Genomic DNA, 21,744 nt, shown 5'->3' on the forward strand with positions numbered 1-21,744 from the left:
CTTACACTTAACATGTACATTAAACATTTCTGAGTAATAATGTTTTGAATATGTAGGTTTCATAAATTAAGACTGTTTTGAGCAGTCGTGTTCAAAAGAATTCAATGAAATCCATTGAAGTCAATACTGTTAATATTCTAAAATATTGATCAAATATGCATCAAACTGGTTTTTGCTGTAGTTCGTGTACAAGATTTAAATTTGAAAGAATTTTGCAAAAAAAAAAGTGGTTAAATGTTGTAATAACACGGTAAAATCTGTTAACATTAAAAATCAGCGCATTCTCTCAAGAGACGTTACTCATTAATAATTAAACTCAAGTCAAAATTATTTTGTAAATCCCATTTTTTCATTTTTGACCAAGAGGAATGCAGGTTCTCAAACATGCAGCTGCTCAAAACTTCAATATTTAAAAAAAAATATATGTCATGAACATTTTAAACCTTGCACGTGCAAATCTGCAAAAAAAGAAAACTTTTAAACTGTAAATGCTTTTCACTAAGCTGCTTTTCTTATTTTTTTAGTTCTACATTTTCTCCTTAGCTACATGTCGCAGTACGTTTTAGGAGTTCATTTTTAGTCCATCTCCTATCCTGAAAAGTCTGTCTTGCAGAGAATGACTAAAAATGAGCTCCTAATACTTACTGCCAGATTCTGGAAGATAAATTCTTCAAAAAGTGGTACAAGAGGATGTGGTGCTGGTCCTTCATGAGCCACTCTCTCTATTATCTGTCTATAAAGCCTATAAAAAATAGTCTTCATGTATTTCACAACACTTCAGCATGTTATTCTTGTTAAGTGAGGGTCATTTTTTAAAGATTTGTTTACCCAAGGAAAGTCTCTGAGAACCTGACACCTTGTAATTCTGGAGACTCCAGGAAGGTTGCAGTTCTGGAAAATGGTGGCGTTGGAGACTAAATGGTTCCCGATGGTTTCACACCTAATTCTGAATTATTTTGCCGTTAACATGGGTCTTTTCTTCTCCACCTGTTTTTGTCTGACCCTACTATGAGCATTTCGCTGACCAACGGTCATGCCTTAACTTTACAATTTCTGTATAGCATTAGTTTTGAACATTTCTCATGGGGATTTAATCATTTTTGACTTTTCAGTTAAGTCTCTTTTTTTGGCTCATTTCATCTGTGAAAGAAAAGCTGCCTAATACTTCTGCACACCTGAATGTAAGGAGTTTTTCACTTCCAGCCTTCATGGACAATTATATATCACTTATAAATGATTAAATACAAAATTAATATTATTTACTAAGATTGATGCGGTTTGGAATTGTTAAAATGTGCTTGGAAAAAAAATATGATCAGAATAGCCTTTCAATGTGCCTAATAATTAGGCTGGAAAGATGTGCTCACTTTTCACAGATTATATACAATATTATAATGTGTGGGGGAGCGGGGCGGTAATGGTCAGAAACTCAGCGGGAGCGGGCGTAAGAAAACTGTCCCGTGCAGGGCTCTAGGCTGCGCATCAACACACACGCTAAGTTTTTTTTTTTTTTTCGCGCTACTCCATCTCCACCCCAATCATTAGTCTTTGACAGCACATATAGGACAAATTTAGAAACAAAATTTATTTCAAATTTAATTCAAGCACTTTCAAGGACCCAAGTTTGTTTTCAAGAACTTTCCAAGCCTTGAATCCATATGTCTGAAATTCAAGTGCTTTCAAGAAGCGTGGGAACCCTGTGTAGTCCTGTATCCACAGCATGTTTTGAAAACCAGAAGTAAAAGAAGGCCGTCTAGCTGACGACAGGCTTTAGCGTCTCAGCAGCTGCGTTGACAGTGAAGGCGGCGATGCTGATTTGGAGTTTGACCTCGTTCCAGGACTTCAGCGGGTCCACTGCGTTCTCTATGTCAAACAAAGCGTCATAAATCCCTGGGAAAGACTCACCCGCATATTTATTGTGACTGCTGGGTGCAAATATGATATGCCTGGAAGAGATGAGAGAAAAACAGACATGTAATCAGACAGAGGTAATACTTAAACAGATCTCAAAACAGCCAAGTGGTAATTATTGTCATAATGGAAGTACTGGTAATGTAAATTTGGGATTTAACAGGAGCAGACCAGACCTAGAAGTGTTCTTTTGAGCTCTAATACTGCAAAACATGTGGTTTATGCAAGCGCAGTTTCTCACTTAAACAAACCACTAATCTCAAGCATTAAACTTGAGTGCGTAACTCATCTGTGAAAAGCAATTCGTCATACAGCTTTCCTGTAGCTCAAATAGTAGAGCATGGCGCTAGCAACACCAAGATCATGGGTTCGATTCCCAGGGAAAGCAAGAGCTGATAAAATGTAAAAACTGTAACTTGAATGCAATGTAAGATAAAAGCGTCTGCTAAATGCATAAATGTATTTTTCCCTGACAAATGTTACAATTAGTAAACAAAATACCATAGATAAGCAGTATTGTTCAAAAGTTTGGGGTCAGTAAATAAAGAAATTAATACTTCATTCATCAAAGATGCACCAAAAATAATATAAATATAAAATATTACAAAATATTTCCATTTCAAATAAATGCTGAGTGCTGAGTGTGAATCCTGAAAAATAATATGTATCATGGTTTCCACAAAAATATGAAGCAGCACAACTATTTTCAACATTGATAATAATAATAAGAAGAAATGTTATTTGTTTTCATTTTAATTAAAATTTTTGTTAAATGTTTTGAATTTTGTTACTTTTTTATATTTTTTAATGTCTATATAGTTTTTATTATTTTAGTAAATCAAGTAAATACTAAATAAAAATAAATCACTATATAAAAATGAAAATCGATGCTTTGGCAACTCACTGAAATAAGTTAAATTTAAAAAAAAATAATATATATTTTTTTATATTTATTATTCGTTTTATTTTTAGTAACATTTCTAGTCCTAAAAATCCTTGTCAAGTGGTCATTAATGATTCTCTGAACTCCACAATGTCATGACAGATTGTGTTTACCTGTAAAATGGTCTCCCAGGCAATCCCAGCGGATCAGTGAAAGCTCTCTCTAAATACATCAGCTGATCATTAACCATCCGCACGGCCAGAGCACTGACAGACAGATGCAGATAAGACAACAGGTGTAAGAAACAATGAGCACATGTCATCAGCTAAAAGCCACCAGACTCTAGCAGCACTATATAAAACCATTCCAAAATTGTTTGAAAACCTAGTCATTTTGTCATTTGTACTTGGAGGTGTCGAGCTGATCAAGACGCTGATGAAAGTCTCGTGCCGCAACGGTGAAGTTCTCGACTGCAGAGAAGAGAGAATCTAGAACATAAACCATAAAGAAAGATGCTGACTGACAGGAACAAAATACATCAAGAGCTTTGCATCTGAATGGAAAACAGTCGCAGATTACAATCTCATGAGAAGAAATGAGCTGCGTCCCAGTTCTCATACTTTTACCCTACACTCTTCAAAATAAAGGTTCTTAATTAGAACCTTTAAAATCCATGGAATCTTTTCAATGGACAAATGGTCCTTCATACTGGAAAAAGGTCATTTAGAATGTTCAAAAAACATGGTGTTCTTTGGGAAACCTGAAATGTTTCACTTTTGAAACCTATATTTTAAAGAGTGTATGGCACACTATTTTTATGTGAACATGCTACATGGCTGGATAGTGTGAGTACCGAAAGAGACGCTGTACTGCTCCATGGCAGCAGGATGCTTCAGTGCCAGCTGGTGAATGCTGCTGGCGTATTTGGTGAGAGACATGGCGTATTCCACACAGTCCAGAGGTAAGATCAGAGAATCGGCCAAACTGAAGATCAGTCCTCCCCGAACACGGGCCACGGCCTCCAGCCGGCGGAAGCTGGGGTCGTAGAACCGCTCCACGATCTCGTAGGTCTCATACACGCTGTGGTACACGGGGTAACTGCTGTAGCGTTCGGTTTTCTGGAGAAACAGGGTGGAAAATGGTTGTAAGCTAAGTTTAAATGCTAAATGTGTAACTAATGTTTATGCATAGATGCAGGTCTAAAACAGCGTAGCACACAAATACTCTCACTCGGTTTTTGGTGTATCTCGCTCTTCCAGATGCAATGCCCAATCTGATGAAATACGCTTCAAAATCACTGCCAGAGCCCAGTTTACTGATCCTACAGAGAAAACACACACACGTTTGCTTAGAAAAGGCATGCATCTCTAATCAGTCAGATGTTCTTATAGATGATTATGATCGTCATCATCCTGAAGCTGCTCTTTATTACCATGGTGCATCTCTTTCTGTGGAGTTGTCTCGTTTGTGCCAGCTCTGATATAAAGTCATGCCCTCCTCTCCCTCCTCTGGACTCGAAACCTTCAGAAACACACTATTAACATCACTTGCATTTAGATAGATAGATAGAACAATAGATAGATAAACTGAATCTCACCTTCTTGGTGATGTCATAAACCAGAGTGTGTAGGGAGGGAGTGCAGTCGACTCTCAGTGTGTACATACCTGCACACACACACACATGCACACACACACACACACAAACGCACACACATACACACACACACTATCAGAATAAGAGACTTGAATTCTTGCAGATGAGATCAGCACTGCTTTTACAGCACAGAGACACTCATAATGAAGTGTGTGTGTGTGTGTGTGTGTGTGTCACTGACCCTCAATAGCAGAGTCTGCATTGATGTAAGCCACGGCTCGCTCCTGCAGGACTCTGGCGTGATCCTACAAACACACACGAGAGTAACAACACACTGAGGTACTGATTACAGATACACAATCATTTATTCCTTCATTCAGTCATTCCTTTATTTAATGATTCACTGATTCTTTTCATTGAATTCTTTCTTTTTTAAATGAAACTGTTCACTCATTTTTGTGGTTAATTTGTTTGTTTATTTATTGGTCATTAATTTGTTCATTCAGTCAAGCATTTACTCATTTGTTCATTATTGTATTCTTTCAGTCATTCATTCATGCATTTTTTAAAATTCATTCAATCAATGATTTATTTCTTCATTCATGCATTTTTATTTAATTCAATTAATGACTCATACATTCATTCATCCATTTTTTCATTAATTTAATCAATAATTACATTGATATAGACTAAATACTTCTAAGGAACTCACGTGGTTTGTTTACTTATGTGCCATTAATTTGCTCATTCAGTCATGCACTTATTCACATGTTCATTGACGCATTCAAGTGTTTTTAATTCATTTTTCATGCATTTTTTAATTCATTCAGCTTTATTCCTTCATTGCTGCATTTATATTTAATTTAATGAATCATTCATCCATTCAAGCATTTTTTTCACTAATTCAATCAATGATTCATTCATTCATGCATTCAGTGGTTCATTCTGTTCATTCAAAGATTAATTGATTCTTTTGTTCAATGAAGAGTTCATTTTTGCATTCAACTGTTCATTTATTCATTTTCTTCATTTATCTGTAATTTGTTCATTCAGTCAAGCATTCATTCATTTGTTCAATCACTGATTCATTCCTTCCTTTGATCATTTTCTGTGCACTCATTCAATCAATAGTTAATTAATTGATTCATTAATGCAGTCAAACATTTATTTGATTGTATTTATTTCTTCTTTCATTCATTCATTCGTACCTCTGCCCATTCTGTGGATCCCAGCAGACCAAACTCTTCTGCGTCCCAACTGGCAAAGATCAGCGTTCTCCTCGGCCTCCAACCTAAAACACACAGAGAATGATCATTTTGCTTAAAAACAAAGTGTTACTGTTACGCATTAATCTAGATGACACACACCTTTCTTCATGAGTTTCCCAGCCGCTCTCACGTTCTCGTGCACCACAGCAGCTCCTGACACGGGATCAATCCCTCCAAACACCCAAGCGTCACGATGGCCGCCCAGAATCACGTACCTGTCTGAACACACAAATCAGAACAAAATAAACCTTCACAAACAGAGTAACACAACTCTAAAAACTACACTAAACACTAAGAAAACCAGATGTCACCTGGCTCCACCGCTCCTCTGATCCAGCCAATCACGTTGTAGATACGCGTCACCTGATTGTTGGTATGGATGTTCATACGCACTTTACTAAAATTTCAAAGACAAAATCCAATCAATATTTTCTAGTCTTTTACTTTACACTGCATGCATGCATTGATGGATAAAAGCATCTGCCAAATGCATTAATGTAACTACAGCCTTCATTTACAGCCTGCTAAATTGTGTGTGTGTGTGTGTGTGTGTGTGTGTGTGTGTGTGTGTGTGTGTGTGTGCGTGTGTGTGTGTGCGTGTGTGTGTGTGCAGGTATGTACACACTGAGAGTCGACTGCACTCTCTCCCTACACACTCTGGTTTATGACATCACCAAGAAGGTGAGATTCGGTTTATCTATCTATTGTTCTATCTATCTATCTAAATGCAAGTGATGTTAATAGTGTGCGTGTGTGTGTGTGTGTGTGATGGGCATCCCAAACACAAGGCCTTTGTATCAAACTGGCCGACCTCCAGAGTTCATTACAGAACAACAACAGAGCCACAGAAGTGTGTGAAGCTGCGTGAATCTGTGTGTGTGTGTGCTGTGGGAAACAAATGTGTGTCGTCTCTCTTTGAGAACGCTGAGTGCACAAACCTCCCAGTCCTGCTGACATCATGCATAAAAATGAGTTAACCATTACCAGAAGTGCACAAATATGCGTAAGCTGATTATGTATAGTGTAAAGTTGAAGTAACGCTTCATAACAGCAGGATCACAGGTTTTGGGGTTAAAGGTCAGGATTGGACAATGTGCAGATTCAGGTTTTGACTAATTAACTGTCTGACTGAACATGAAATAACTGTTTACATCTTTAATAAATGCCCATGGTATGATTCATCTGAGCACATCATTCGTAATCTTACATAGAAGTGTAATAACCTTTTGTAATCATATCCAACATTTCATGATGCAGTCTAGTAATTTTACCACTAATTATTCTCTTTTACTTAGAAATCTGTCATATTAGAAGCATTGTTAATACTATTTCATGCTGTCTTAAGGCAAGACACCACAGGGGAACAGATCAAGATTTTGACTAATAGACATCACCATATTCATATACACCATATTTCTAAAATGTAAATATGCTAATGAGACCGTATATAATTTAATATGCATTTGTATTTGAATCGGTTTCCAGAATAGAATTCCGAACACTGGATGAAGTCAGGTTCGAAAATCTTGTAATTTCCTTTTTTTTTTTTTTTTTTTTTTTTTTTTTTTTTACAAAGGATTTCTCTTCATGTAATATTTCTGTCTCAGCCTTTACAGATATGTATTGCATTTTAAATCTACAGACACAAATACATTTACATTTACGCATTTAGCAGACGCTTTTATCCAAAGCGACTTACATTGCATTCAAGTTACAGTTTTTACATTTGATCAGCTCTTGCTTTCCCTGGGAATCGAACCCATGACCCTGGCGTTGCTAGCGCCATGCTCTACTATTTGAGCTACAGGAAAGCAAATAGACAAAGTTCGTTAAAATAAACACTTAAATGTGTATTTTGGATGTTTTCTTTCATCTAGTCTGAAAGAAGACTTGTTATGGAAGCAGAATTGACCAGTGCATGCCTGCAGTGTCTTGCCTTAAAAGATAAAATAGAGGTTTTATTGTGGATTTGCAGAAGTGTCTGTCAGGAAGGAAGTCTCATACTTCTGATTAAAACCGCCCATGAATCCCGGTCCGATTCTGTACGAGACGTTCAGAGCACCTTTCCAGTTATCCGGCGGAAGAGGTCCTCCCATATGCCTACAGGAAGAGACATTATATAATTGTACAGTGGTGGCCAAAATTATTAGATGTTTCTTCATATCATTCCAGACAGACTGGATGATGATCAGATCAGATCTCTGTGTGGATCTCTGGCTGTTCTCAGACAAAAATCTCACTGGATTATTATGGCAAAATGAATGTTTGGAAATGTAAACTGATATGTTCTCCTGACACACTACAGCAAAAGATAGAAATAACTGACTCAAAACCATTTTTAGCTGCTGTGTTTTAATAATTGTATCTGTATAATTGTATAATAACTGGATAATCATATTTATTTCAGGTGAACTAAGAAAGAGATTGTAGATGATACTGCAATTTTACATTGAAATTAAATATTTTTTTATAATTTAAAAAAATTATTTTGAATAATAATGCATTCATCACATACTGATTATTTTAAATTAAAAATATATTTTGTGTTTCTTTTTAATATTAAATACATGATATATATATTTTAATATATAAAGAAATATACTATTGCAATAATACAAAAAACAATAATAATAATATTTATGTCTTATTTTTTATTTGTTTGAGTTGACTCAAATGTTTTTAGCCGTGGCCGACTCACTGCAGCAGGTGAACCGCATCATGATATCCGATGGGATGCACTGGAATCTTGGGAAGCCCCACTGCATCCTCCAGACTCAATCTGTAGGTGTATTCTACAAGACATTGACGAATCACGGTGATCAAGAGAGTAATTTCACTGAGAATCTCATTTCATTAAATTGCACTTGCTCACCAATGGGTGCCATCAGAATGAAATTCTAAACATCACAATAATCCAGTCCAAACTGTTCATAATATATAATAACGCTTCCTTCAGTGAAAAAGTCCATCTCCTGTTGTCCTCTCAAATTAAAATCCACAAACATATTTGTTTTGTCTTGTAAATAGTGCTTGATTTGTGCAGATTTCTCCCCTGATTCAGACAAGATTGCTTTTTCACTGAAGGAAGCAATATTATGGATAGAGGACTCATATTTTAGCCTGAAGCAACGATTTAAGTTAACAACGTCTTAATTGATGGACTGGAGTGATGTGGATTATTGTGATGTTTTTCAACAAGGAAATTCTGAATTGAATCATTTTCTACATTAATCATAAAATCAGTTGAGAATCACTGAGATCTCTCTGAGGCACAAACACAGACCTTTGGCCGGGTATCCGGGTGTGAGCGGGTCTCCCGCCCCGTTCAGATTCAGCACGTTTCCTCTCTGAGCGCCTCCTCCTGGCAGGTTCCAGCCGTCGGGATACGGCTCCACGCCGTCCGCACAGTAATCCGCAGGGTCCGAGAACAGCACGATCCCTTTAGCTCCCGCTAACATCGCGTTCTTCACCTGCAAACTAGTTCACTCAAATGTCGTTCCGAGCCCACAGTATTTTCTTTCATATGTGAAACATACTCAACTTGTTAAACATCACGTCCAAACCTCACCTTGTTCCCACGGAAGATCTTGCCGTATCTAGCGATGACGATTTTTCCTGAACAGTTTATTCCCAACTCTCTCTCCAGCTTAAAGAAATCCTCCGTCCGACCGTAATTAACATAAACCAGCTCATCCTACAGATCACAAACAGCAGGTTCATTTTACTTCTGGAAAGTTAAAAGTTCGATACTGTTCAAAAGTTTATGTTTTAAAAACTAGCTCACTAAGGCTGCATTCATTTGATCACAAATACAGTAAAACAGTAAATATTATTATCATTTAAAATAGCTGTTTTCTATGCGAATATAATGTCAAATGTAATTTATTCCTGCGATCAAAGCTGAAATTTAGCATCATTACTCCAGATTGCAGTGTATTATGATCCTTCAGAAATCATTCGGATTAATATCAACATTGAAAACAGTTGTGCTGCTTCATATTTTTGTGTAAATGTGATACATTTTATTTTTAAGGATTGCTTGAGGAATAGAAAAGTCAAAAGAACAGCATTTATTTGAACTAGAAATATGTTGTAACCTTATGTCTTTACTGTCACTTTTGTTCAATTTAATACATCCTTGCTGAATAAAAGTCTTAATTTCTTTGAAACAGACCCCAAACTTTTGAATAGCAGTATAAGTTATTAATTTGATGTAACATTATAAAGACAACCAATCAAGGCCAATATGACCAGGATTATGCATTGAGACTGTAAACAGTCAGTTTTGATTTGATGTTGATTGTCTGTATTTGCCTATTCAAGCATCACCTCTGGTTGTCCTTTCGCAGAGAAAGCACTATAAGGAGGGACGATATCGGTAACATCTTCATAACCTTCAGGGACCGGCTCAGCCAGAGAGGTGTTAAAGATCTGAGAGAGGGAAAGTGACATGTCGACCTCTGTTATTTATTAGATTATGCACCATAATCACTATAAAACATCCACAGATACAGTCATGGACTTTAACCTGTTACCATGACAACCAAGCTGGAGTCCTTACACTGTAAAAAATCTAATTAACCAAATGTTGGAAGGGCAAAATGTTTTAAGTTGAGCTAATTTTATTGCTTGGCCTTTGTTGAGAGGACATATTATATTAAGTCTACACAAATATATTTGAAAAACATTGAATGAATGGTTATTTTCAAATCCAGTCAACAATTAGCTATGCTAATATTGACTTAACTAATAAAGACACGTGCACGTGCACTATAAAACTTCAGTAAAGGTTGAGCCAACTAAAAAAATAACAATTCGAAGTCAGAAATTGACTGAACGTAAAATTTCTGTGGAACTAGTTACTAAATAATAATTAGTTGAAACCGTTTGAAATTTGTTTACAGTGTACTCGCAGCCTCACTGGTGACAAGATAAATGGCCTTAATATCACACACAGACACACACCAAATCTTCTAATATCATGAGAGACAGGTTCAGTTTTGAACTCACTTCATGATCTAGAACTAGTTTTGGCTGTTTAAGGGTCTGGAGTTGCTTTGGGGATTAAAAAAAGTCACATTAAACGTTCTTCAGATCATTGCTTTGGTTTCTTGAAAGCACATACATTTCATAAAATGGCTAAAAGTTCATTCTCCTATGGCATCATCAGACCTTTATTGTTCTAAACATTCTATTTAAACAAATTTAAATAAAATGGAATTTCATTCTAAAAGAGTGCAGATGTGTCTAGTCAGAAGAAGTGCATGTGGGCTTTCACAACTAAGTGCACTTAATAGCATAAGGAAACTTTCAGTATGCAAACTACTGGTTGACTGATAAGGGTTTTGCAATGTCTGTTGCAACATCTAAGGAAAAGTCTTTTATATCTACACAATTGCTCAAACTAAAATATAATTTATAATCTATTGCTTGATCCTGAAAGTGTATGTCCAAGAAGAAGGACTGTTTGTGTGTGTTTGGGTTCTGGTTGAGAGTATGTACCTCATTGCCCAGGTGGTCCACTATGGAGATGTAATTGGGGTTAGTTTTATTTGGGTATGACAGCAGCACGTCGTACGGCACTAGCTCCACTGAGTCCAGCCCAAACTCCATCCACTCGGCCCCGATCTGCTTTGCCAGATCCAGATTCTGCTGCGATCCGGCCAGGTGGGGCAGCCTTGTGAACTTCCTGTTTAGGTGACAATGAATTACGATCTTAAAATCTAGGTTAGCAGGCTGTATGTTTTAGAGTGGCATGCACAGAAGATATGCACTAAAAAGATTAATTCACCCAAAAATGAAAATGATCTGAAAATGCACTCAACCCCAGGCCATCCAAGAAATAGATGGAACTGTTTCTTCATCAAAAGAGATTTGGCATTAAATTGCACTTGCTCAGCAATGGATCCTCTGCAGTGAATGGGTGCCGTTAGAATAAGAGTCCAAACAGCTGATAAAAACAATACAACTCCAGTCCAAACTGTTCATAATCCATAACAACGCTTCCAACAGTGAAAATGTCCATCTCCTGTAGTTGTCCTCTCACATCAAAATCCACCAACGTATTGGTTTAGGACTGTTTTGGCTTGTAAATGGTGCTTGATTTGTGGATATTTCTCCCCTGATTCAGACGAGATGACTCGTCTGATGAAAGCAATATTATGGATAGAGGACTTGTAATTTTAGCCTGAAGAAATGATTTGAAGTTACAAATGTCCTATTTGATGGACTGGAGTGATGTGGATTACTCGTGGATTTTTGTGATGTTTTATCAGCTGTTTTGGACTCATTTTGACGCGTGAAGGACATTCTGAATTTAATCATTTTCAACAATCATAAAATAATCATAAATAATCACTAACATTCTCCTTTCTCTCATTTTTGGGTGAACTATTCCTTTAATGATATTATTCAATAACATCAGGGCTAGTTTATTTGGGGCATGTGGACAGACAGGCATCATTTTCCCACCTGAGATGGTGTTTAATATTCTCTGCCTGCATCTCATCCAGAAAGTTTTGCAGGAAGCTTTTTGATGCATGTCCATGATTGACAGTAGGTCGAGCGAACCAACCTGAGAGCAGCAGTTATGAGAAACAGACACCTGTTACACCAAACCATGTCTGAAAAAATATTAGTGATTAATCTGCATAAGAAGAAGTAATAGTGAATTCTGAATTCAGGGTTCCCACGCTTTCCATTCACAAATTAATTTTCATGACTTTGTCCATGCAAGTTTGGTTCAAAAATTTTAATAGTCATTTTTATAGATTTTTAACAACAACAAAAACACATTTTCTACAATATTTTAGAGCCAAAAATAAATAGAAAAAAAACTGCATTGATAAAAATTTTTTTTTTTTTTTTCATTACTGGTCTCTTATTCAACACTGTGTACATTTATATCCCAAATAAATGCATAAAGTCCTTTAAACACCCGTTTTTACATAAAGATGTATTGTTTAAGTGAATGGGGTCTCAGTATAGTCACACCTGTCCCGGAGGCATTCAAGAACTGTGGAATGCAGCGCACGAGATCTGGACAGGTGAGACCAACAGGTATCAAACACCTGAGTGTGTTTATTTTGACCATAAGCAATGAAAAGCAAAAACAAGAGTTAATGTTGAATCTGAAGGGTCTTAGTATTTAACAACTTTAACAAATGTATCAACTATCCCCTGTTAAAATAATGCGCAGTGGTCAGTCTAAAACAACTGCATTAATCACGACAGGCATTGCAGATAATTATAAACACTTATAAAAGTAGAAAAACTCACCAATAATAAAGCCAATAAAGAAGAACGCCGTGATAACCGTTACCCGGCAGATCCAGCTGATTATTTTATCCTCAGATCCCATCTGATTAAGCGCCTCACATGAACGCGTTGGAAGTTTGCGAGCTAATACCAAGAGAGAGAAGTGTCTGGCTGCAGACTTGTTCTCAGTACGTGCGCTTCCGCGAGTGACGTCACGTGCAGTCTTTTATTTTTTATTTTGTTCTATTTATTGATATATATATTTTTTTTAATCTTGCAATCGCCGCTTGCACTCCAATGGAGACGAGACGCTGTGGTGGTTAAACGATTAAAACTAATTTAGTACAATAACGAACAGGGTCCTGGAAGTGATCTGTATAGGAGAAAAAGACAAGACCAGCAAATCTGTGGCTACAGAACAGCAGAATATGAACGCAGTGCGCAAAGCTTCTCGTTAAGTGTTACACTTAATTTGGGAGAGTGGGAGAAAGGTTGCTACACTTTTTGCATTTCCTTTAGTTCTCCAGAGACTGTTTGCATTAGAAAGCCAGCATTTTAATACAATAAAGCAACATCAGTAGGCTACTCACCCACATTGCTTTAACACGTGCACATATGATTAGGCCTATATACACACAATTTATACTTGAATAAGTTGCATTCATTAAAATGTAATTAAAACCATTCTTAAATATCATTTTGCAGTTTCTTTATTTTATTTGTGCATAGACATGGTCTTTAATAAGTTAAATTGGCTGTATAAAAACAAAGAATGGTAAATGGAAGGAAAAAAAAATTCAAGTAACATGTAACAACCTTGTCTTGGTTAAATGTTACAATACATTTGAACTACAAAATATTAATTTAATTAGAATCAAGACACTAAAATGTAATAATAGCCTACTTATGTTAACATCTTTGAAAGGTTTCTGAACTAAAGCCAGTTGCATGCACTTAGTCACTGTCTTAAGAACTAGTTTGACCAACTAGCAGTTATCCAAGTGTATCAGTGTTGTGTGGAAAGGGACAGCATGTGCTGCAACAACATGTTGCAACTGTCCCTACCCTTGACGGACTGCGGTCAAGCCAGCCGCCGTCTGAAAATACACGGATGTTTGAAAGGGAAATGTTTTTTTGTTTGAAAGGGAAATGCACTTACTGGGTGCTGGAAGCGGTCAAAATGGATGTAAAGAAGCGGTCATAACGGCGTTTCCTTTGTACGTTTGCTGATATTTTCAATAGATTGCTGTTCATGGTGACCCAAAATATGTCTGCATTAAACGTGATTCAACCCTAAACAGACCATAAAGCGACATCAGAATATGTATTTATTGCTATTTTATAATTTTATATCATTACATAATAAAATTTCAGGATTTTTTAATGACTTGAACATTAGATTAATGTTTCTGAATACATTATTTTTTGTACATTAACATTTGTATTGTACATTTATTAAAATAAATAATTTATCAATGTTACTATATATAGGCCATACACTGTAAAAATAAAAATAAATAAATAAATTTTGAGCCAACTTAAAATTATAAAGCAACCACAGCTTCAGCAGATTTTTGAGTTCTCTTTTTTTTACAGTGTGTGTGTGTGTGTGTGTGTACACCTTTCAACTGATACTTGTTTACAGTGACTATTACTGTATTAATTTTCAAGTTAAATCTACTGTACAATTTTTGTACAAGTTAATAGCAAATCACAAGTACCAGCGAAATTAGCCATCAACCTGTCCATACATAACATACATACAATATAACAACGGGGTAGACAGGACAGGAAGACAGGGAATTGAGGAAGAAATACGGCATAACATGAGGAAGGGGGGGGGGAAATAACCCCCAAACTATGCTCCCTAGGGAGTACAGTGTGAGAACAGGAAAAACACCCCAGCAACAAAAGCACAAAATCTGTACAACATAGACACACAACTTGCAACAGGGGAGATTTGCAACTTGCAACTGCTCCGGCAAGCAGCCATCCAGTCCAGCAGCCATTTCTTGGCGCCGGTCACAGACCCGCTTGTCAGACTGGCGGTACAAAGCGGCGAAGGCGATGGATCGTGGGTGGGGAGGTGAGTGCATATCTGTATATATGTGCGTATGAGTGTATGTATGTGTGTAAGAGTTCGTGCATTTTGTAGGCCTGGAGAGCCTCCCCCGCTGGCATTCAAAATAAGTTGTCTCAGTCCGCAGATTGTGATAGCGACACAGCATGTTGCCATGGATACAGCCTTGATCAGGACCCAGACAGAGTCAACAATCACCAGGTGACTGTGGAAGGGGGGGGGAGGAACGCGAGAGCGTCACACACTGCAGTGCTCTTCCCGGGGTTGTTTTCCAACAACAGCCTTGTCCGAGGTCAATGTTGGATGAGGGAAGCAGAAAGAAGATAAGATTGCGATTGTTTGGTCTTGGGGTGAGTAGCCGCATTCCGATTTTCACGGCTACTCTCTTTGTCCATTCTGGTCTCCAAATCCATCAATTTTCCTTTTGCAAAGCAGTGAGCCTCTCCGTAATATTATCCATATTGCGGTTAATAGTCTCAGTCTCAGTGCTGACTGCTCTGCCCACTGCTTCAATCATGACGGGCAGCCTTGTGAGGCTTTTGATGGCTGTTCCCGTTTCCCGAATTCTTCGATAACCCAGGGCAAAGCCTAATCCAATCAGCAGAAGTCCTGTTATCGTGGTTCCGAATAGGTAGATATCTTCTTCAATGTCCTCCACAGAAAGAGCCGCCAGACACACGACCCGCCACCTTTCCCATGCATCCATCGTGTAGCCAGCTGCGAACGTTCCGGCAGGACAGCCAGGTTCCCCGAACCCAATGGTGTCAATTGCGTTGGGAGACCAGTTGATCAAATCCATGATTTTTCATCATTTCGTTTGGAGAGCAGTGCAGAGAGAGTCTCTCAAGTATTAGACAGTAGACGAGACGAGACGAGAGAGCAAAGCAGGGAGGGTAAGGGTAGGAGAGGAAAGAAAAATACGTCCGCCTTCGTTGAGAGCCAAAGTAGAAGAAAGCTTTCATTAATAGGTTTGCTCATTCTTCCAATTGATTCATGTTAACAGTGACCCTGACTATTATTGTAATCATTTTCTAATATTTTTACTGTATAGTTTTGGAGAAAATTAAAGGCAATTTCACCCCAAGCATCTGTGTATCCTTGCACTTTTACATCATGTCCCATTTGCAAACACTATAAATTTGTCCTTTATACGTTTGTTCGTTCTTTCAGTTAATCCTGTTCACAGTCACCCTGAATATTACTGTATGAATTTTCAAGTCTTTTTACTGTATGTTTTTGGAGAAAATTAATGACAAAATCACTCCAAAGAACAAAGTGCATTCTAGCAGTTGCACCATTACCCATTTCACAGTCACCCTGAATATTACTGTATGAATTTTCAAGTAATTTTACTGTATAGTTTTGGAGAAAATGAATGGCAAATTCACCCCAAGCATCTTGTGTATCTTTGCACTTTTAAATCAAATCCCATTTTCAAACACTCGTAAACATCTTTCCTTTCATAGGTTTTGTCATGAATCTGGTCTTTGAACTTCCGTTAACTCACCACCAGAGGCCACTCGCTCACCACATGGACTCTTGTACCACACTATCTGTTGCACGTCACCTCAGACTACAATTCCCATCATCCATTGCACTGACAACACACACAGCTGAGTGCACTGATCACACACCCTACATAAACCATGGACTTCCTCTTCCTCTCGGCTGAGTATTGTATTGCGTTTATCAATCACCTAGTGTTAGCTGCCTTACCGAGCCATTCTGTGTTTTTCTGTTTAGTTCCAGAATTGTTCTGCATTTATAACTCTCCTAGTTTTAGCTGCGATACTGAACCCACTTTGTTGTCATAGTCTTGCCTTGTGTGTTTTTCTAGTGTTTTGATTCTTGCCCGTGTTTCCTGGATTTACCCTTTTCCTTGCCATTTGGATTCTGTTTGCACCTCTCTTGGACTACTGCTCGTATACTTGGATTATCTCTCTGCCTTGCCCTGTTGGATATTGTTCGTCGATCGTCGACTCTCGCTAGCCCTAGGGTTGCTCTGTGTCTTGCCCGTACCATACCTGTTTGCCTTGGTTTGATCCTGCCTGTTTATTGACTATGTTTATAAATAAAAGCTTGCACTTGGATCTGCATGTCTCACGTCTTGTTCGCCCCATTACAGGTTTGCTCATTATTTCAATTGATTCCTGTTCACAGAGATCCTGACTATTACTGTATTCATTTTCAAATATTTTTACTGTATAGTTTTGGAGAAAATTAATGGCAAATTCACCGCAAGCATCCAAGTGCATAAGTACTTTTACATCGCATCTAATTTTCAAACACTCATATAAATCTTTGCTTTATAGGTTTGCTCGTTCTTTCAATTGATTCCCGTTCACAGTTACTCTGACTATTACTGTATTAATTTTCAAACTGTACGGTTTTGGAGAAAATTAATGGCAAATTCACCCCAAGTGTAAAGTCCATTCTAGCACTTATATCATGTCCCATTTTCTAACACTCATATTTTTTTTTCCTTTATTGGTTTGCTCATTCTTCCAGTCGATTCCTGTTCAGAGTGAACCAAACCATTACTGTATCAATGTTCAACTGATTTTACTGTATAGTTTTGAAGAAAAGTAAAGAAAATCAGTCCAAAAATCAGTGCATTCTAATAATTTCCTAATTCAAACACTCATAATAATCTTTCCTTTAAAGGTTTGCTTGTTATTTCAATTGAGTCCTGTTCACAGTTACCCTGACTATTATTGTATTCATTTTTAAGTCATTTTACTGAATAGTAAATAGAAAATTAATAGCAAATTCACTCCAAAATGAGTGTATTCTAGCAGTTGCACCATTACTCATTTTCAAACACTCATGAAAATGTTTCCTTTATAGGTTTGCTCCTTCTTCCAATTGATTCGTGTTCAGAGAGAACCTAACTATTACTGTATTAATTTTCAACTGATTTTACTATATAGTTTTGAAGAAAAGTAAAGAAAATCACTCAAAAATCAGTGCATTCTAATAATTTACAGTTTCAAACACACATAAAATCTTTCCTTTATAGGTTTGCTCATTCTTTCAGTTGATTCCTGTTCACAGTCACCCTAAATATTACTGTATTCAGTTTCAAATCATTGTACTCTACAGTTTTGGCGAAAATTAAAGGCAAATTCCCTCCAGAAATCAAAGTGCATTCTAGCATATGGACAATTTCCCATTTTCAAACACTGATAAAAAATGTTTTTTATTGGTTTGCTCCTTCTTTGAACTGATTCCTATTCACAGTGACCCTGACTATTTTTATATAAATTTTCATGTCATTTTACTGTATAGTTTCTGGTAAAAATTAAAGGCAAACTCGCTCCAAAATAGTTTTTGGAGTGCATTCTTGCATTTTCAAACACATTTTTCATTTATAAAGGCATTATTATGCAAACACACCATGCTTATTACCATATAAAATTGACGTGACATCTGAGGCTGAGACTACACTGTAAAAAAAAATCTGTCAAATTCACGGTAAAATACTGACAGCTGTGGTTGCCAGAATTCTACCGTATAAAATATACAGTAGCATCGTTTTAGGTTTTAACTTAAATTTACAGTTAAATGCCGTAATTTATTTAACTGATATAATCCTAATATACCAACTTATTAAAGTACTGAAATCTCTTTTTGTTCTTTTGAGATACACTGATAATCACCAAATGCAGGTGATGATAAGGAAGTCACATGACGGGCCAAAGCCCATCACAAGCAACTTTTAAACAATAGCATTTACAGAAGGTGCAGATGCAGTGTCATTCATACAAGCACTAAACACCATCATGGTGAGACTCCTTAAAATGAAATATGCTATAAACATTAATTTAACAACATTAGATGTAACATACAACCCTAATAAACATAACTGATAAGAAAAAACTAAGAAGAAACATAGTTATTTCAAAGAAAAAACGTCAAATTCAAACAGAATTTGAAATGGAACGCAGGGAATTCTGGGAACATCAGTTTACGGTTTTTCCCTGTAAATTTTACAGGAAGTTTCCGTTAACCATGTAACAGGTTTTTACCGTAGCATTTTCACAGTTTTTTACCGTTAAATCACGATCATTTTTACAGTGTAGGGTTTACTTAGAAGCCCCAGTCATCTCTGCGTTTAAGAGAAAATGCCAATGACAATTGGCTAGTGGAGTTTATATGCTGAGCCACTCCCCGTACACACGGATATATAAAGCGACAGCGTCCACTCATTAAAATGTTTTCTTCCCAGCTGAGTGGTTGTATGAAAGCTGATATACTCCACAAAGCCATTCATCTGCTGTGTGATATAAAAATATTTTCGAACAGCGGTGTCCCTTTCAATGATTCCCCTGGGAGCTTCAAATGAAAAGAGCAGTTTTTCTAAAAGAGCAAATCACGGACTGTCCGTGTCTTTTTAAAGATGCCGTTCCATCCGTGTCCTCTTGGTTTTCTGTTCTCTGTCGATGGCCATAATCGCTTTCCTCAGTGTCTGGGCATTCAGAACGATGAAGCTTCATTCGTAGATGGTTCATGCCTCTATTGTGAGCGTATGACCATGGCAACATTGCGATTATGTCTCTCCTTACTTAAAAAGAAAAGAGCAGACCCCTCTGCCACTACCCATCCCGGTTTCTCTGCCACGAGCAAAGGACCGCCAGCTAGTGCTAGTGCGATTTCTGTTGAGACATTCAGATGGTAGAGTCAGAATTTGGCGTAAACAGAATGAGAACATGGATCCATCATGCCTTGTTACCACTGTGCAGGCTGCTGGTGGTGGTGTAATGGTGTGGGGGATGTTTTCTTGGCACACTTTAGGCCCCTTAGTGCCAATTGGGCATCGTTTAAATGCCACGGCCTACCTGAGCATTGTTTCTGACCATGTCCGTCCCTTTATGACCACCATGTACCCATCCTCTGATGGCTACTTCCAGCAGGATAATGCACCATGTCACAAAGCTCGAATCATTTCAAATTGGTTTCTTGAACATGACAATGAGTTCACTGTACTAAAATGGCCCCCACAGTCACCAGATCTCAACCCAATAGAGCATCTTTGGGATGTGGTGGAACGGGAGCTTCGTGCCCTGGATGTGCATCCCACAAATCTCCATCAACTGCAAGATGCTATCCTATCAATATGGGCCAACATTTCTAAAGAATGCTTTCAGCACCTTGTTGAATCAATGCCACGTAGAATTAAGGCAGTTCTGAAGGCGAAAGGGGGTCAAACACAGTATTAGTATGGTGTTCCTAATAATCCTTTAGGTGAGTGTACGTGGACCGCACTCAAAGCTTCAGAAGCTCTGAGTAGCTCCTTGTGTGTAACGGAGGTCAGCAGAAAGGGAAGGCTGTCTCCAAGCAGAGGTTGGTCCACTGGATAGTGGATGCCTTTCTTCTCCCTTTCTTCTCTCAGAGATGATTGGGGCTCCCAAGTAAATCCCTAAAATGAAATCCCTGAAAATGAAAATTGGCGAGTGAATTTTGCATGCTGAGCCACTCCTCGTGCATATGGGTATATAAGGTGACAGCGTGCATCCACTCATTCATGTTTTACGCTGAGGAGCCGAGAACGTGTCCCGGCATCAGCGATTGGTTCAAAATTGTGGCATAGGGACATAACGTCTCTGTTCCCTCCATCAGAGAACAAGGGTTACGTATGAAACCGAGACTTTTCAGTTTCATATGGTAATAAGCATGGTAAGTTTGAAGAATAATACCTTAAAACATTTTAAACTTTGTTTTTGAAAATGCAAGAGTGCTCTCCATTTTTGGAGAGAGTTTGCCTTTAATTTAATCAGAAACTATACAGTAAAACGACTAGTAAATTAATACAGTAATAGTCAGGATCGCTGTGAAGAGGAATCAATTGAAAGAATGAGCAAACCTATAAAGGAATTATTTTTATGTGTGTTTCAATATGGGTAATAGTGCAAGTGCTACAATACACTTTGATTTTTGGAGTTAATTTGCCATTAATTTTCTCCAAAACTATACAGTAAAAATATTTTAAAATTAATACAGTAATAGTCAGGGTCACTGTGAACAGGAATCATCTGAAAGAAAGAGCAAACCTAAAGGAAATATTTTTATGAGTGTTTGAAAATGGGACATGGTGTAAAAGTGCTTATGCACTTAGATGCTTGGAGTGATTTGCCATTAATTTGTACACACATTGTACAGTAGATTTAACTTGAAAATTAATACAGTAATAGTCACTGTAAACAAGTTGAAAGGTGTACACACACACACACACACACACACACATAGCCTATATATAGTAACATTGATAAATTATGTATATTAACAAATGTACAATACAAATGTTAATGTACAAAAAATAATGTATTCAGAAACATTAATCCAATGTTCAAGTCATTAAAAAAATCCTGAAATTGTATTATGTAATGATATAAAATTATAAAATAGCAATAAAAACATATTCTGATGTCGTTTTATGGTTTTTTAAGGGTTAAATTACGTTTAATGTAGACATATTTTGGGTCACAGTGAAATTATTAGACACGCAAAAAAAAAATAAAAAGTGCGGTAGGCTTGACCGCAGTCTTGAAGGCCGTGATAAAACTTGGTATAATAGCTTGACACAATATCTTTGACACATGCTAGCTATGCCTATTATAAGCTAAGAAAACGCAGATATAAATCATGTTCTTACAATGCTTCACGCAAACAACTTAGACAATATGACAAAAAAAATACTTTTTTACCATGAAAATTATTTTTGGTAAAAGGAATGGTTACATGTGCCTAATTT

At 37.2% G+C, this 21,744-nt stretch overlaps 1 protein-coding gene across 1 annotated transcript; it reads right to left on the reverse strand.

The window, feature by feature from the left end:
* Positions 1-1,514: 1,514 nt before the first annotated feature.
* On the reverse strand, positions 1,515-13,127 carry LOC306853965 (glutamate carboxypeptidase 2-like). The gene is made up of 19 exons (XM_079391692.1): positions 12,935-13,127; positions 12,128-12,230; positions 11,159-11,345; positions 9,986-10,087; positions 9,225-9,350; positions 8,940-9,126; positions 8,355-8,448; positions 7,661-7,756; positions 5,968-6,053; positions 5,756-5,875; positions 5,597-5,679; positions 4,630-4,693; positions 4,392-4,459; positions 4,227-4,315; positions 4,025-4,115; positions 3,648-3,912; positions 3,201-3,282; positions 2,968-3,060; positions 1,515-1,946 (listed from the first exon to the last, which is right to left on the reverse strand). Exons 1-19 carry the CDS (start codon positions 13,014-13,016, stop codon positions 1,754-1,756), a joined length of 2,211 nt encoding a protein of 736 aa, XP_079247818.1. The 5' UTR covers positions 13,017-13,127; the 3' UTR covers positions 1,515-1,753.
* Between the last annotated feature and the right edge of the window lie 8,617 nt (positions 13,128-21,744).

The sequence above is a fragment of the Barbus barbus genome, assembly GCF_936440315.1.
Source record: "Barbus barbus genome assembly, chromosome: 34".
Classification (NCBI taxonomy): domain Eukaryota; kingdom Metazoa; phylum Chordata; class Actinopteri; order Cypriniformes; family Cyprinidae; genus Barbus; species Barbus barbus.

What these genes read in the sequence shown, in the direction of transcription:
- LOC306853965 (XM_079391692.1), bottom strand. Translation starts at nt 13,016, where the DNA reads ATGGGATCTGAGGATAAAATAATCAGCTGGATCTGCCGGGTAACGGTT. An exon ending in TGGACCACCTGGGCAATGAG is followed by an intron (nt 10,088 to 11,158) that starts GTACATACTCTC and finishes TCCCTCTCTCAG; the next exon opens with ATCTTTAACACCTCTCTGGC. An exon ending in GATGCGGTTCACCTGCTGCA is followed by an intron (nt 7,757 to 8,354) that starts GTGAGTCGGCCA and finishes CTCTTCCTGTAG; the next exon opens with GCATATGGGAGGACCTCTTC.